Source organism: Corella eumyota, chromosome 2 (assembly GCF_963082875.1).
Source record: "Corella eumyota chromosome 2, kaCorEumy4.1, whole genome shotgun sequence".
Taxonomy (NCBI): domain Eukaryota; kingdom Metazoa; phylum Chordata; class Ascidiacea; order Phlebobranchia; family Corellidae; genus Corella; species Corella eumyota.
The window spans coordinates 1,706,689-1,721,530 of NC_137491.1; the positions used below are offsets into that span (position 1 = coordinate 1,706,689).

General features: G+C 27.6%; 1 protein-coding gene across 1 annotated transcript in view; it reads right to left on the reverse strand.

Annotated features, from left to right (window-relative positions):
* Nucleotides 1-1,022: 1,022 nt before the first annotated feature.
* The window catches only part of LOC145743747 (forkhead-associated domain-containing protein 1-like), a 46,559-nt gene continuing 32,739 nt past the window's right edge, over nt 1,023-14,842 (reverse strand). The window contains exons 8-28 of the mRNA XM_082561783.1: nt 14,638-14,715; nt 14,013-14,225; nt 13,321-13,448; nt 12,879-12,996; nt 11,949-12,147; nt 10,213-10,393; nt 8,694-8,829; nt 8,498-8,587; nt 7,939-8,058; nt 7,561-7,678; nt 7,231-7,361; nt 6,774-6,889; nt 6,337-6,453; nt 6,017-6,149; nt 5,129-5,267; nt 4,360-4,484; nt 3,823-3,927; nt 3,169-3,389; nt 2,517-2,682; nt 1,957-2,112; nt 1,023-1,517 (exon numbers count right to left, since the gene is read on the reverse strand). Of these exons, the coding sequence (XP_082417909.1) occupies nt 1,362-1,517; nt 1,957-2,112; nt 2,517-2,682; nt 3,169-3,389; nt 3,823-3,927; nt 4,360-4,484; nt 5,129-5,267; nt 6,017-6,149; nt 6,337-6,453; nt 6,774-6,889; nt 7,231-7,361; nt 7,561-7,678; nt 7,939-8,058; nt 8,498-8,587; nt 8,694-8,829; nt 10,213-10,393; nt 11,949-12,147; nt 12,879-12,996; nt 13,321-13,448; nt 14,013-14,225; nt 14,638-14,715 (2,946 nt within the window). The 3' untranslated portion in view covers nt 1,023-1,361. The remainder of the gene's footprint in view (nt 1,518-1,956; nt 2,113-2,516; nt 2,683-3,168; nt 3,390-3,822; nt 3,928-4,359; nt 4,485-5,128; nt 5,268-6,016; nt 6,150-6,336; nt 6,454-6,773; nt 6,890-7,230; nt 7,362-7,560; nt 7,679-7,938; nt 8,059-8,497; nt 8,588-8,693; nt 8,830-10,212; nt 10,394-11,948; nt 12,148-12,878; nt 12,997-13,320; nt 13,449-14,012; nt 14,226-14,637; nt 14,716-14,842) is intronic.

Here is a 14,842-nt window from a genome sequence, read left to right on the forward strand (position 1 = left end):
CAATTATGTTAAGCTTAAACATCCACACGTATAGCTTAAAAGTTAATATCCTTGGCTTTCGATCGATCTCCCCGAGTTCGAATCCAGCTAAGAGTGCAAATTTTTATTATAGTTCGAAATCTTAGATTTCAAAACACATTTTTAATGTCATTATATTTATTAGTATTTTTATTCTTACTAATCCGAATTTTGGTTCAAAATAACTTTTGTTATAGTAATTTAAAAGTTTGTAAATTTTAGTATAATGTTTATAATAATATTGTTTTCTGATCCTCCTATTCTAAAATTTAAATTTACTTATTACTAATTGATAGGTGTTTGTTCATCAAAATTAAAAGATTTTAATTGGGTTTTTAAATTTAGTTCAGTTGTATATCATGATATCAATGAAAAAATTTTGAATATCGGACATCTGCTACTAATTGACGCATACATGAAAAAAATGTGTGAAAAATTATAAAAAATAAGATAAAACACTTAATTTAAAGTTTCGAGATCTCGCACATATTTAGTAAAAAGTTATAACTATTTACATATTCAAATTTTCACAAAATATCCTGGAAATATAATCTTAAGCTTACTGTAGTACTTATTATAAACTTAATTTTTGGTTTAAAATTTTATTTTTTTTCATGTTTCTTTGCGTCAATTTGCGAAATATAAAATCGCTGTAACTTTTGTTCTAATATAGATTTTATAAAATGTTTTATCTGGAATGTTATTTGAGATATTTTTTTTTAAATAGTTAATTGAAAGGTTTAAGACATCGCTGATTTTTTTTAAAAATTCAATAACATTATAATAAATTAATATTTCCGTTAATATTTTATAATTGTGTTCATTAAATTGCCGCGGTTCTTGTATTACAGGAATATTTCGATTTAAAACTTTTACTTTTTCGCATTATTTTGTATTAAATTATTTAGTGACGTCACGTGGTCACGTGGCAAAAACGTATTTTTTTCAAGTTTTTAATAATGTGACAACGTTGTTGTAGAGTAGAACAAACTGTTTTTTGATGAATTAAACATTTATTTTACAAGTATCACAGTTTTGTGCTATTAATAACATATTATAATAAACTATTTTACTACTACGCGCAAAATAAACGACTACAAACAGTGATATCAGGTAATGAAGATATTAAATATACAAAACATTATTCGTTAGGAATAAATGTATTAAATTAGGTAGTACAAATTTTTACCAAACCACGTACAAAGTAAAAACTACAAAAGTCATCACAGTTTTTTAAATAAAATCACTACCAAAAATTACCAAGTATTGATATGACAACAATATGTGCCTATGTTTAAATTAGAGCAGGTATAGACATTGATTGCTCTGAAATGCTTAAAAGTTTAACTAAAGTCCTGGGTAAGATTTTTGTTCCTGTTACGTTCTCGCATGCTGTATATGTTGCCTAGTTCGTCCGTGGGCTGTTCGGTAACACTTGAACTTAAGTTAGCAAGCCTCGCTGTTGTGTCGCATAAATCCCGTTCCTTACCATGAACTTTCTAAACAAACAAAAAATGTTTTTGTTTAATTTTACTAATCAAGAAAAAGGGTGTTCGGATTTATGGATATGTATTTGTTTCGAAATTTTGATTAGAACCGCAATGACGTAACTATAACAATGTTGTATTATATTTACGAAACTTTAGGTTGTATATTGTGCAAAATACGAAATAATAATTAGCTTAGATTCTGTATAACAATTTAGTTAAATAAATTTGGGTCGCTATTAAACCCCTAGTCTGGTGGGCATATATCACAAAATAACTTATACGGAAATAATCTTTTACAAAATTAAGCAATGTAGTTCTCTAAAAAAATTATGCACTGATTAAAATGGCGGTAAATTTGTTATTGTGTATAGTATGGTCGAACAGTGTTACTGAAGGTATTGTAATGTATAAATGCACGCCAGTTACTCAATATAAGATTTGTTTTTACCTGCTTTAGGACTTCGATTTCATATTGCTTTTTTCTCATTTTGCCTTCTTTCTTTCTCTTCTTTTCTTTCTCTTTTGTGACGTCATCATGGTTCAGATATGAAGACCGAGCTCCGACTGGATGGGTTCGCAAATCAAGATTTTCTAAGTGATATGTCTAAAAAAATGTGGAAAAAATGTATAATACACTAAAAAAATTAATTTCTTTTAACATGTTACTGAATATTAGGTAAGTCTTGCAACTTGTTAAATCCAACAACTCTTATTTTTAGTTCCAAGGTCTAAAAGTAAGGTTCCTATGGTGATCCTGTCTTAGTTTAAAATCAAAATTTTTTAAATGGTATGAAAAAAACAATTGATAAAAAAATAAATTTTTTAACATGTATATATATGATAGGTAAATCTTGTGATCTTAAGCCAAAAAAATTCTATTCTGAGTATCCATTTATAAAACTGTATGAAATTTTTTTTAAAAAGAAATATTTTATTTTGGTTATTTTTCGTTATTGTACAATTGTATGGTTAAAACAATAACCGTAAAAATTTAATTATAAAACTTACTTTTCGTTGTTTGATTGCTTTGTTGAGTCGCTTTTCAAGTTCAAGCGATTCCCGAGTTCTTGTCAATGCTTCCCTCAAGTGGTCAACTTCTGAAGTTTTCTCGGTGATTTCTCGAACCAGGGTTTCCATTTTATTTGAGCGTTGGGAAGCAAATTCCTCTGCTTCTCTAAAATTTAAAAATTTTTTTATTTTAAGTGTAAAAATAAATTAGTTTGACACCTTTAATATGACGGTTTAAATACCAAAAAAATGAGATTTCTTTAACGATTCCTAAAAAATCTTAAGACCATAAAGTTGGAAACAGAATTAGCAAGGACTGTTAAAAATGAGAGAGAATCAGCTAAACTGTTAAATACGAGAGAGAATATTAGGTAGGCCAGTATAGTATGAGAGAAAATAAAGTAGAACAACAAAGTATGAGAGAGAATTAGGCAGTAGTGTAAAGTCTGAGAAAATTACCTGGGACTGCAAAATACAAAAGTTTTTCTAAAAACCGTAAAGTACAAGTAATTCAAAAAATGATATTTTAACAGTAATATACAGTTTTACCAATTCTACAGTTTTAGCAAAATATCAACTTTTTTAAATTTTTGCTTCAAAATACGAACTAAACAAAGTAGAAATTTAACATAAAAAAACAAATAAAATTTACCTTAATTTTCCTAAATCTTTTTCGTATCCTTGCAGCAGTTGTTCCTTTCTATCCAACCTTTGCAGCAAAGATTTAACTCTTGTTGAAATTAAATCCAAATCACTTCTTCTGTCCATACAGACCTTCTCTCTTACATCACCAGTTACATGTTGCAAGGTCTGGGGTGGGCTGGTGAAATTAACCCCCAGAAGTCCAGAAATGCAATTCACAACATCCATATACTAATAAATAAAAACAATGTTAACAAAAAAATAAAATATTGTGATTAAAATAAAATTAATTACAAAATTAAACCAAGAACACAAAGAAAATGGTAAAAAAAGTTTAAACTATCACAAAATCTTTAGACATTTACACTTATAAACTAATGTATTAGAAAACAAATTATACGCCTTAATTCTTAATAAGTGGTGTCCAGGTTTAGTATTAATAACATAATAAAAATATAGCATAAAAAGTTAAAGCTGTTGTTTTAAGTTAAAGTGTATTTATTAGCTTAATATCAATCTAATTCGTTATTTGCCAATTTTTCACCTTTTTATAATACTCTTAATACCAATTTGACGCCTTTTTTAAAACTTTTTTAATTGTCAAAATTATTTGTTTTTTACAATGTGGAATTTAAAAAAAAAAACGCTTAAAATTGTAACTTACACATTGTTCACTTGATACAACAGATTCTTCTAAACTATCCTTGGCTGTTCGTTCAATTGAAGCTTGTGTGTTTGCTGCTCTGATCTGTTGGTGAGCATCTACTGTCTATTCATTAAAATATGGCTAAAGTTAAAACTTTAATATATAACCTTTTTTTATGTGTTGTTTTCTTGAAGTAATCATTAAACAAATAATTTAATTATATAAAGCTAAGTGAGCAATATATGAGGTCTAATTAATAGGCCTAAAATGATAAAAATGGCTGTTTGCGATGCGCAGGTAAATTATTGAAGTCAAATAATAGTTAAGAATTGCGACCACATTATGACAACTAATATGTCAAGCATAGGACGGGCTATTGACTAGTCTTAAATATTTGTCTTAAAGTAAAAAAGCCCCATATTTAAATAAAACATCCTATTTAAAATTTGACCGATAAAACTTAAAAGCATTTAGTCAAAATAAAAAAAGTGCAAAACTTCTAAATAAAAATACAACAAGTGCTTACACTCGATTAAAAAAATAACCAGTGCTTACTCCCTTATCCATGTTAAGTTGTGCTTGAAAATGTTTATCATCTTCAATCGCTTGTTTTGCTCGAATCTCTGCCAACTCTTTCTTGAGTAATATCACTTGTTGTAAGGCTTGCTCTTGACTTGGTACTGCAAAAAATACAAAATTATTCGTATGTTGTTAAACATTTACATTACAGCAATAAAGTTGTTTAATTTTTTATCCATAAATTGTTTAAATTACTGTTTGTTACATTTCACGACATAGCTTTGAATAAAAAAATTAAAAAAGGTTATTTTACTGGCATTTATGTGCACAAAAGCAATTGAACTCACATTTTTTTTTTTTTGTGTATATCTTTATCCTCGATGTGGGAAAGTCGAATGTGCGACTTAAACATAGAGTAACATCAGTTACTCCGACCCAGTCTCGAGTTGCCTGTGGCAGTTTGGGATATTATAGATTAATATTGCCTGATAATTATGCTGCTGATCAAGTGCTGGCTCAGCAGAAGTTCATACCGTTTATAGCGCCTTACGCAAGGGCGCTACAGCATGAAAGCAGTGGGGATTGAGCCCACGACCTTATGAGTGGTGTAGCAAGTGTTCTTACCACTACACCACGCTGCCGGTTTATATTTATGGTGTGGTTATTAATACAAAATAGGAAATTGAAAAAAAAATTACAACTAATATTTAAAATGTAATTTAGTCTATACATAAAGTTGTTAGTTTATTAAGTCAGGATTCTTTTTGTTTAAAATTTATAAATTAACAAAGATTTTAATACTTACAAGGTGGTCTTATCTGTTCCAATGTTTTCAAGCGAGCTCGAAGTTCAGCAAGTGCTTCTCTTTGTCTCATTATGACATCATTATGCCGTTCACCTCTACATTGTGCTCCAATACAAGTTAGTTCCGATGCTATTTTGCCCTGTCACAAAAAAAATGTCGGTAAAAAATAAAATTTTAAAAAATTAAAGAAAAACATTGACAACACAAAAAATAAAAAAGATTTTAGCAAACATTAAACATAAATTTATAACGATTTCTAAACATTGTTACATTAAGATGATGTTCCTCAAAAAAAATAAAAAATAAAATAAAAAAATGATGTATAAAATTAATAAAAATTCCCAAAACAACATTATATTAAAACAAAAGTATAAAAACCCCTAAATATTTTTACATCACAATAACTAACCTTCTATTGCAAAGCCTGAGCAATACATTTCTATAAACATGCATACTACATAATATCACTTAAAAAACACCTAAACAGCATGGCTACATACATTTAAGAATTTACTGAAACACAACTCAAGATGTAAAGAATACTAAACCATGACATAAACAATAGTAAGACAACTAAACCAATCAAGCATGGAATTACCATTAAGTATATTAAAATAATTTATATAAGTTTTTATATTTATTCATTTTTTCATTTAAAAAGATGTTTTTTACTAAACTTTTTTCCCCACACTTTTTATTAGTTTATAAATATTTTTAAAGATCAAATTTAGGGCAATTATAATTATTACCCCCCTCCCCCCAAAAAAACAACAAGTTTAACTTGTGAATAAGTCATAGTAACAAATAGTACTTTATGCTTAAGCAGGAAGGTAACCTTTCAACATTGAGCATAAAAAAATCTAAGAAAAGTATATAAAATATGTTCACCTCTTTCTTGGTCTCTTCCACTGTATTTTGTTGTTTATTTTTTTCAGATTCCAACTCTAGTTGAAGTTGTTTAATATCTTGATCATACTTCTCTAAATCTAAACTCTTTTTTGATTTGTCATTCTCTTTCAACCTATAAGGATAAAAAATGATGAATTTAAATAAAGTAAGATACATAATAGTCTTTCTTTTTGTTATTTTTGGATAATTACTATAATGCTTGTTAAATTATTATTAACAACATAGGCCTTATATGGCAAGACCATAAAAAATAGTAAAATTGTCATCAGGAATTTAAAAACAAAATGATTTTAAGTTACTTGAGATCTTTGTTAAGTTTTCCAATCTGTTCTGTTTGTGAGTCCACCAGACTCGACATTCTTAATAACTTTTGTCGAATCGTGTTTAGTTCAATTTCCTGGTGTTTCACTTGGTTTCTAGAAAAAAATATTTTGCATTTTTAAAACAAATTACAAAAGTTTTAACTAAATATTCTCAGCCAAGTTCTGTATCAGTTTAAGCTATAAACAAAAGAATGTAGACAGTAATTAAGGCTCTAAATTTAAACCTACAAACTTAGATCTAATTAAGCAGTCAGGCATAGCACACCTAAATACCTTTTTTTAACAAACACTGAATATTAAACAAAGTGTAAGACAGTAGAAAACTAATTCAGGTAACAAGGATGTTAATTAGTTGCCTTTGTTCAGGCTGAAAGATCAGTCTTTTTACCATGAATACAAACTTATAAACAAACCTATTGTGTTCTAGTTCTTGCTTCATTGATTCACTCATTTCTCCGGTCATGTCAGAAATTCTCGCTTGTGCGCCGTTCAAATCATTTCGCAACCCTATTATGACATCATTTTGGATCTAAAATATAAATTAAAAAAAGGTTAATTTGAAAAAATGTAATAATTTGTTGCAAAATGACATAGGGATACTAAAATTTAAATTTAGAATGAAACAAACATAATACCAGCTTGCACATATTGTTAAATCTTCTAATAAACCTAAACTATCTTTAGTATAAGCAAAAGCAAGTATTGTTTAATATTAAAATATCTGAAAACTTGAAGGTAACAGTATGTAATTACCAAAATAACCAAATTCTTACCTTTTTAAGATAAAGGTAAAAATACATTTATATTAACACAAAGAGCCTTATAGGCTATCTGGTCATACTGGAAAAATTAAATATAACTAAGACCTACTCTTAACTGCTGGTTGGCATGTAAAAGTTCTGACTGTAAAGCTGCCAAGTTCTGTTCCATGAACGAAACATCAACTTGCGGTTGTGGGGGTGTTCTGGGGGGTGGAGGTGATCTCCGGCGCTCCTGAGTGTCTGGAATGTTAAATAATAAATTATATATACATTTTAATCTGCCACCGTTTAGGCTGTATTTTTTAAATATGTAATATAGTGTACCTTAAATAGGCAAATAAAAATATTTTAAAATATAATTAAAGTTAAAGCAAAAATTTTTTTTAAAGTGTTTTTATGTCACACTTTTTTTGCTATTTAAAAAATAAAAAAATCTTACCCTTGGCTCTAGTTTTTAATTCTTTAACTTGTTTTTCATAATTTTGCTGCTGATTAGAAAATGATTTAAGTTGTTCTTCCAAAGATACAATTGTAACTGAATGTTGGTAAATTTCCTCCTAAAAGAAAGTTGTTTAAATTATTAGAAAAAGTAAAAACAATTTGTTTATAGCAATTGGATATTAAAATATAATAAAATCAAAAAGTTTTAAAATCTAAATCATTTAAAATAGTTAAATTTTTAAGATTTAATCTATATATTTGATAGAAAAACATATTTACATTTTATCAAGATAGTAAGTATTAATATATTTATTCATAGTAAACAGTTTAAAATTTTATTTAATCTCTTATATTTTTATGAAAATTATTTTAATACCTTATATTGAACAATATCATTTTCAAATTTCTTTTTGGACTCAGTTAAATTTTCTTGTGCTACGAGAAGGTCAGATTTAAACTGGATTTGTTGTTCATTGAGTTCTGTGTGAAGTTGTTTCTATAAAAATATTAATAAAATCAACTTTTAAAATTAAAGTGGATTCTATAGTAATAGTTAATAAACCACATTTCCATCAGCATTTTAATAAAGTAATATTTGCCCGCGCAACCAACAAGCAGTTATATTTATTTTGTAGACTTATATATTGGACACACTTTATTATATATATATATAAATATACTGTCCACATCAGTTACTCCGATCCAGTCTCGAGTTACCTGTGGCAGCTTGGGATATTATAGATTATAATTGCCCGATAATTATGCTACTGATTAAGTGCTGACTCAGCAGGAGTTTATACCGTTTATAGCGCTTTACTCTAAGGCGCTACAGCATAAGGGCAGTGGGGATTGAACTTATGACCTTATGTGTGGTATAGCAAGTGTTTTTACCACTACACCATGCGCTGCCGGTTATATCTAACAAACATTGATACCTCAATATTTTTAAGTTTTTCGATATCAACAAAAGCATCTTGAATCTTGGTTTTATATTCATTTGCTTCTGTTATCTTTTCATCCAACAACTGAATAAAAAAGTAATTTAATTTTAAAATTCTAAAATAATTAACCATATTTTTAAATACACAAAAAAGTATTTACTATTTTTAAAGTATAATAAAAAGTCTTTACCTTTCTAAGTTGCTCAACACTTAAGTTCATGGAGTTCGTTTTCTCTCTTTCTTGCATGAGCGATTCAATTCTTTTTTCTTCTTCTCTCCTTTTCATTTCTTCTAAGTTGGTCTCAAAATTTGACCTCTCTTGAATTCTAGAAAAAAATAGATAAAAATTGTAAAATTTGGAAATTTTCTGTTAATATAAACCTAATCCAAAAATGAATCTTTTTTTCATAAAATGAAAATAATCAGTATCCAATTTAAAACAATTTTAATTTTTACAACAACTTTCTTAAAACTATTTTTAAGAAAACTTAGTGCACAATATATATTTTTGTATGTCCAATTCATAGCCCTACAAAATAATAAAAACTGTCATTTGTAGTGCACAGGTAAATAATATGTATAAACAAGAGTTGTGACCATATACCGACAATTAAGATTCTAACCATAGAGTAGGCTATTTTCTGGCATAACTTATTTTAAAATAAAACAAAGAATACACAAGCTCAAAATAAATTTTAAATTGATTAAAGCAAGTGCCAAGAAAAAGTTATGGTTTAGTAAATAATTTTCAGACAAACGCAAATATAATTTTAAGTTACTTGGCCTAATGTTTTATGCAATGTCAGTCGCTTCAAAAACAAGAATATAGGTATTTTTAACAACTTTAAAAATAAAAAAAATTTATACAAAATTTGTAAATTGTTGAAGTCCAACATAAATAAAATTCTTACTCTGTGCTATATACACAAAACCTTTAAAACTTCAGTACTAATATGCTTAATCCAATAACAATAAACTTACCTTTCAAAACAATAAAATGTTAATCTTATAAGCTCATTTTAATCCCTTGAATTTAGTTAAAAATTTTAGTGTAAAACTCTATGAAACTACTGCTACGAAATAATTTTATGACACATATATAGAGTATTAATGGCCATTAGTATGTGTCTTGTTGTTATAAGTAACATAATGGTGTATTGTCTAATCTGTCAGTGATACAAAATACTGTTTTTGTTAACACAATAATAGTGTTGTATGTTTAAATAATGGCAATCATTAATCTTAAAACAAATTTTACAAGAATGTTTTACTATAAAAATAAACCATCACAAAAAATGCCCAAAACATGATATTTGTATAGAATAATTTCAAATTTTAAATTCCTTTATTAGTAATGGGTATAAAATATATATTTTTTAAAGCAGAGGTCCTAAGTTTGATCCCTACTGCTTATTATTTCAACTGCCTTTATGCTGTAGACCCTAAGAGCAAGGCGACTAAAAATTTTCGGTGCCAAAAGCCATTCAGCAGCATAATTATCGGGCAATTATAATCTATATAATATCCCTAACTGCCAAAGGCCACTTAAGAATGAGTTGGGGTAACTGATGTTACTTTAGTTAAGGCCTTAAAGTTGGGCTTTTCATTTTAAGGGTAAATAAATACAAAAAATATAGAAATTTTAGTAATTACTTTCTGAATTAAAAATAGAAACTCAAAAATTCAGATTTTTATTAAAATAACCAAACCTCATTTTTTCAAGTTCGTCTGCAAGTTTATCTTCATTTTCCTGCAACAATTTGTTCAAGTAATTCTGTAGCTCCCTCTGGTGGTTACTTTCTAGATCAGCAATGCTCTGTAGCGTGCCCTGGTGGGCCTCTCGCTCGGCCAGCAATGATTTGTGAATATCTTCAACATGATCGCCAGGGTCTGAAATATGAAAATAAAATATAAAAACATTTTGTTTTTATTTATCCTCGATGTGATAAGGTCAACTTTATCACCTACACATTAAGTAATATTTATTACTTCCACCCAGTCTTGAGTTGCCTTTGACAGTTTACGATATTATAGATTATAATTGTTTGATAGTCTGGGTGCAGATAAGGTGCTGGCTCAGCATAAGTTAAGATCGTTTTTAATGCCTTACTTAAAGGCGCTACAGCATAAAACTAGTGGGAATTAAACCAAGGTCCTTATGTATTAAAGCCAAGAGTTTTGACAACTACACCATGCTGCCAATCATTAAGCAATGATTAAAATAATGTTTAGTTTAATCAGAAAAAACTTGGTTTTAAATTTGCCTATAATTAGTTACAAAAATTAATTTTTACCGAGCAATTTGTTCAAAAAACTTCCACTGCAGCTACTAGAATAACTTGAACTTGAATTTCTGTGCGAATAATTAAACTTTCTTGTTTTAACATAATCTACTCTTGCCATTTTCTAAATTTAATCTATAATTTAGTATCTAAAATGTGTATAATCGTTTGTTACAAGTTATAAATTTGGCCTTCCATCTTACTAAGCTTAATATATTGTAGAAATAAATAAGTCAATTTATCCAGTATTTTTTATAACTTTACTCATAAAATAAATACTAATTCAATATGAAAATTATTCTTTTTTTTCTCCCTTTAGCATAAAACCCTAAAGCTTTAAAGTTTAGTGGGTGAAGCTACAAAACAGTCCAATTCTGCTAACTTTATTATAATTGCTGCAAACCAAAATTAAAATCAAGTTCTGTAAACTTAAACAATTAAAAAAACACATTTAAGAGCTTTATAATTGTTTGTTCTAGCAACAGACTGACATTAATCAAACAATAGTTAGGCTAACCATGTTTTAAATCTATTTGCTTAAAAAAGAATCATTTTAAACAAGCCTGAAGTTAAATTAATTGCTGTTATATCACTTATTAATACAATAAAACATTCTTAAATATTAAAAACTTTATTCTAAAGGTTTAATAAATAGGCGGCTTTTTTAATACTACTTTAAATATTTTTTCCATTTCTTATCTATATTTCTATATATTTAAAACTTGTTTTTTAAATTACTCTTCAATTTTAAAACAATAATCCCACACCCTACATATGTTATATTGTTTTGCCCACTTAAGTAAAACAATGCAATATCAAGGACTACATTGTTAGGGTGGGCTTGACAACAATTTACATTGTTTTAAAACAAAGAAATATCAGATTACCAAACACTAATTAGATTTTGATGAAATAAAAAATTCTTTATAAAATAGATTAGGGTGAAATATAATCTACCACCATTTAAAACAACATTATTTTAGTGTGTTAAGAATAAAATCTTGTTTGTTAAGTAAAATAAAGCTAACTTGGAAAGTTTAAAAGCTTACAAAATTTAAAAAATGGCTAACTTAATATTTATTTCTGTTTAAATTTTTTTATTTTTACCTCTTTCAAAAAAAAATTATGATCACAAAAAAATTTTAACGAAATTAAAATCTTACGTTTGTTGGAAAATGTGACATCGCAATCTGCCTTTGTTAAAGCTCCTTCAAGTGTTGAAATCCATTTTCGTTCGCTCTCAAGGAAATTTGAGAAAACTTGAAAAGCCCAGAATAGGTTTTGGTCAGATGAATAAGAAGATAAGAGTTGGATTTGCTCACTTAGTATAGCTGAATGATGGCCCTTCTCAGATAGAGTTTCCTTTAAATTAAAAAATATAGAATTTTTTTTTGTATATATTTTTATCCTCGATGGGGGAAAGTCGAATGCGCGACTTAAACATAGAGTAACATCAGTTACTCCGACCGAGTCTCTAGTTGCCTGTGGCAGTTTGGAATATTATAGATTATAATTGCCGGATAATTATACTGCTAATTAAGTGTTGGCTCAGCAGGAGTTTATACCGTTTATGGCGCCTTACTCAAGGGCGCTACAGCATGAGATCAGTGGGGATTGAACCCACAACCTAATGGTGGTGTAGCAAGTGTTCTTACCACTGCACTATGCTCTGCAAATTACTTAATTGCCATTATCTAGATAAACTTAGACTGGTAATCAAATAAAAAAACTGACTATTCACCCAACTCAGTCTTAACACTGCTCATTTCTACTCTTTTGTTATAATGTTAATCATTTTGTTAAAAACATTTAAAATCTACAAAATATTTTTTGTAGCTCAGCAGTTTTAAGTCTTTGCTTATTTTAAATTTTCTAGTTAAGTTTTGTGTAGTTGCTTAGAATAAAACTAACTTTATCATCATAGTTAAATATTTATTTGACATACAGTTAATGGACAAAAAAAAAAATTAAACATTAACCATAATATTTAAGGTCATCAAAACTTTATTGTGTAAATACATTATACTACATAGTAAGTTAAGGGGCCATGTTAAATAAATACTGACATATAAACTGTATAAGATTTTACTCACCAAAATTTTGCCCATTTCTTCAGTTATTTCAGAGTGAGAATTATTAAAATCTTCTAATTCAGTTTTTTTCTCTTCCAAATCAACATTCAAATCCTTTATCTCATTCTTTAGCTTGTTTCTGTAAAACAACAAAAAATAAAATATAAAAAAATAGAACTAAGTTAAATACAGTACACAAAAATAACAGTACTGTTTTAAAACAATTAATTTTATAATGTAAAAAAATTTAATAGAAATTACAGCGCTTAAAAATAAACATCTATTAATAAAAAATTAACTTAAAAGAACAATAAATTTTTACATAGCACACATCTATTTTCTAGGTATCATAAGACAAAAAATACATTCACTATTTTATTTTAGTGATTCTTAATTCATAATTTATAAGAAGTACTATAATTTATATCATAAATAGAACTGTCCATAAACAAGCACCATTTACCTTTCGTTAATAATCTTTCTAATTTCCTGAGCTAACATTTCGTCGGTTATATTATCATCATCAGTAGGTGCATGCATTCCAGGGGCTGAGTATAAAGTTCGCAATATACGAGCTCGAAACCGATCATGCTAAATGAAGGTTAAGTTACTTTAGATTGATAAGGTTTAAGTGCAGTCTGGTATACTGCTTTAAAAGTACTAGACCTTCTTATCTTTAAGGTCTGGGTTTTATTTATTGGTATGTGGTATATTAAATGTATATTTTAAAAAAATACAGTCTGTATAAATATAATTGAGTTAGTTTTAATTATTTGAGTTTTAAGTGTAGTATAGCATACTAGTTTAGAGAACTAGACGCCTGTCTTTCTTATCTTTAAGGTCTGGTATTAAGTTATTGCTGGACTTTTAAAACCCTTAAGTGATGTTAACCATGCATTTTACAAGCAAGATTTAACATAGTTGTTATTACATATATAAATGCAGCTGTAAAAAAATACAAACATAAAAAAATTAAAACCCTAAAAATTTTTAAAAAACCTTTAATATAACAAAAAAATTAGCTAAAACAAACTGAAAAAAAGCCAAAAAAATATATCAAAATTAAATGTATTGACGTCAAATTTCATTTTAGATTTCGACCAAAATTTGTAAAAATATTATGAAAATATAAATTGATCGTTAAATTTCTCTTACCTGACTTTTAGTTTGTTCCATATCCACTCTTAACAATCTCTCAGTCCTTTGTAACTCCAGAAATTTATGTTTTAAGTTCTCTGCTTCCTTGGATGCTGTTTTCATCTCTTCAGCTTCCTGATCCTGCTTCTGTTTCATCTTGGTGACCTCATCTTTGTACATTTGGAGAAGACTAAGCTTTTCAGCCGCCCCATTTTCAAGTGTTCTTTTTTTCTAAAAAAAATGTTTTAATTTTTTTTATTTTTTTTATATATATCTTTATCCCCGATGTGAGAAGGTTAACTTCAAGACCTATACATAGAGTAACAACCATTACTCTGACCCAGTCTCAAGTTACGTTTGGCAGTTTGGGATATATTATAGATTATAATTGCCCGATAATTAAGCCACTGATTAAATATTGGCTCAGCAGAAGGTTATACCTTTTAAAGCTCCTTATAAAGGCTGCTACAGCATGAGAGCAGTAGGAATCTAACCAAGAACCTTGTGTAGTGTTGCAAATGTTTTGACTACAACCTCAAGCTGCCAGTGATTTTTTAATTTGTATTGAAAACTTAAAATATTTGTTTGTAATTTTTTCTTGTATTTTATAATGAACGTAAATGTAAAAATCTTTTTAACTTACAAGTCTTATTTCTTTTAATTCTTTGTTTAAATCAGCAATTTTTTCATCTTTTGATTTGTCTTCACTTATTTTTGTAAACTAAAAACAAAACAATTTTAAAAAAATACACAGCTAAAAAATTTAGAAAGCTTAGTAAAGAAAGTTTAAAAATGTTTATACCAAAATATTTACAATATTAGTTTAATAGAATACTTATATAAAACTA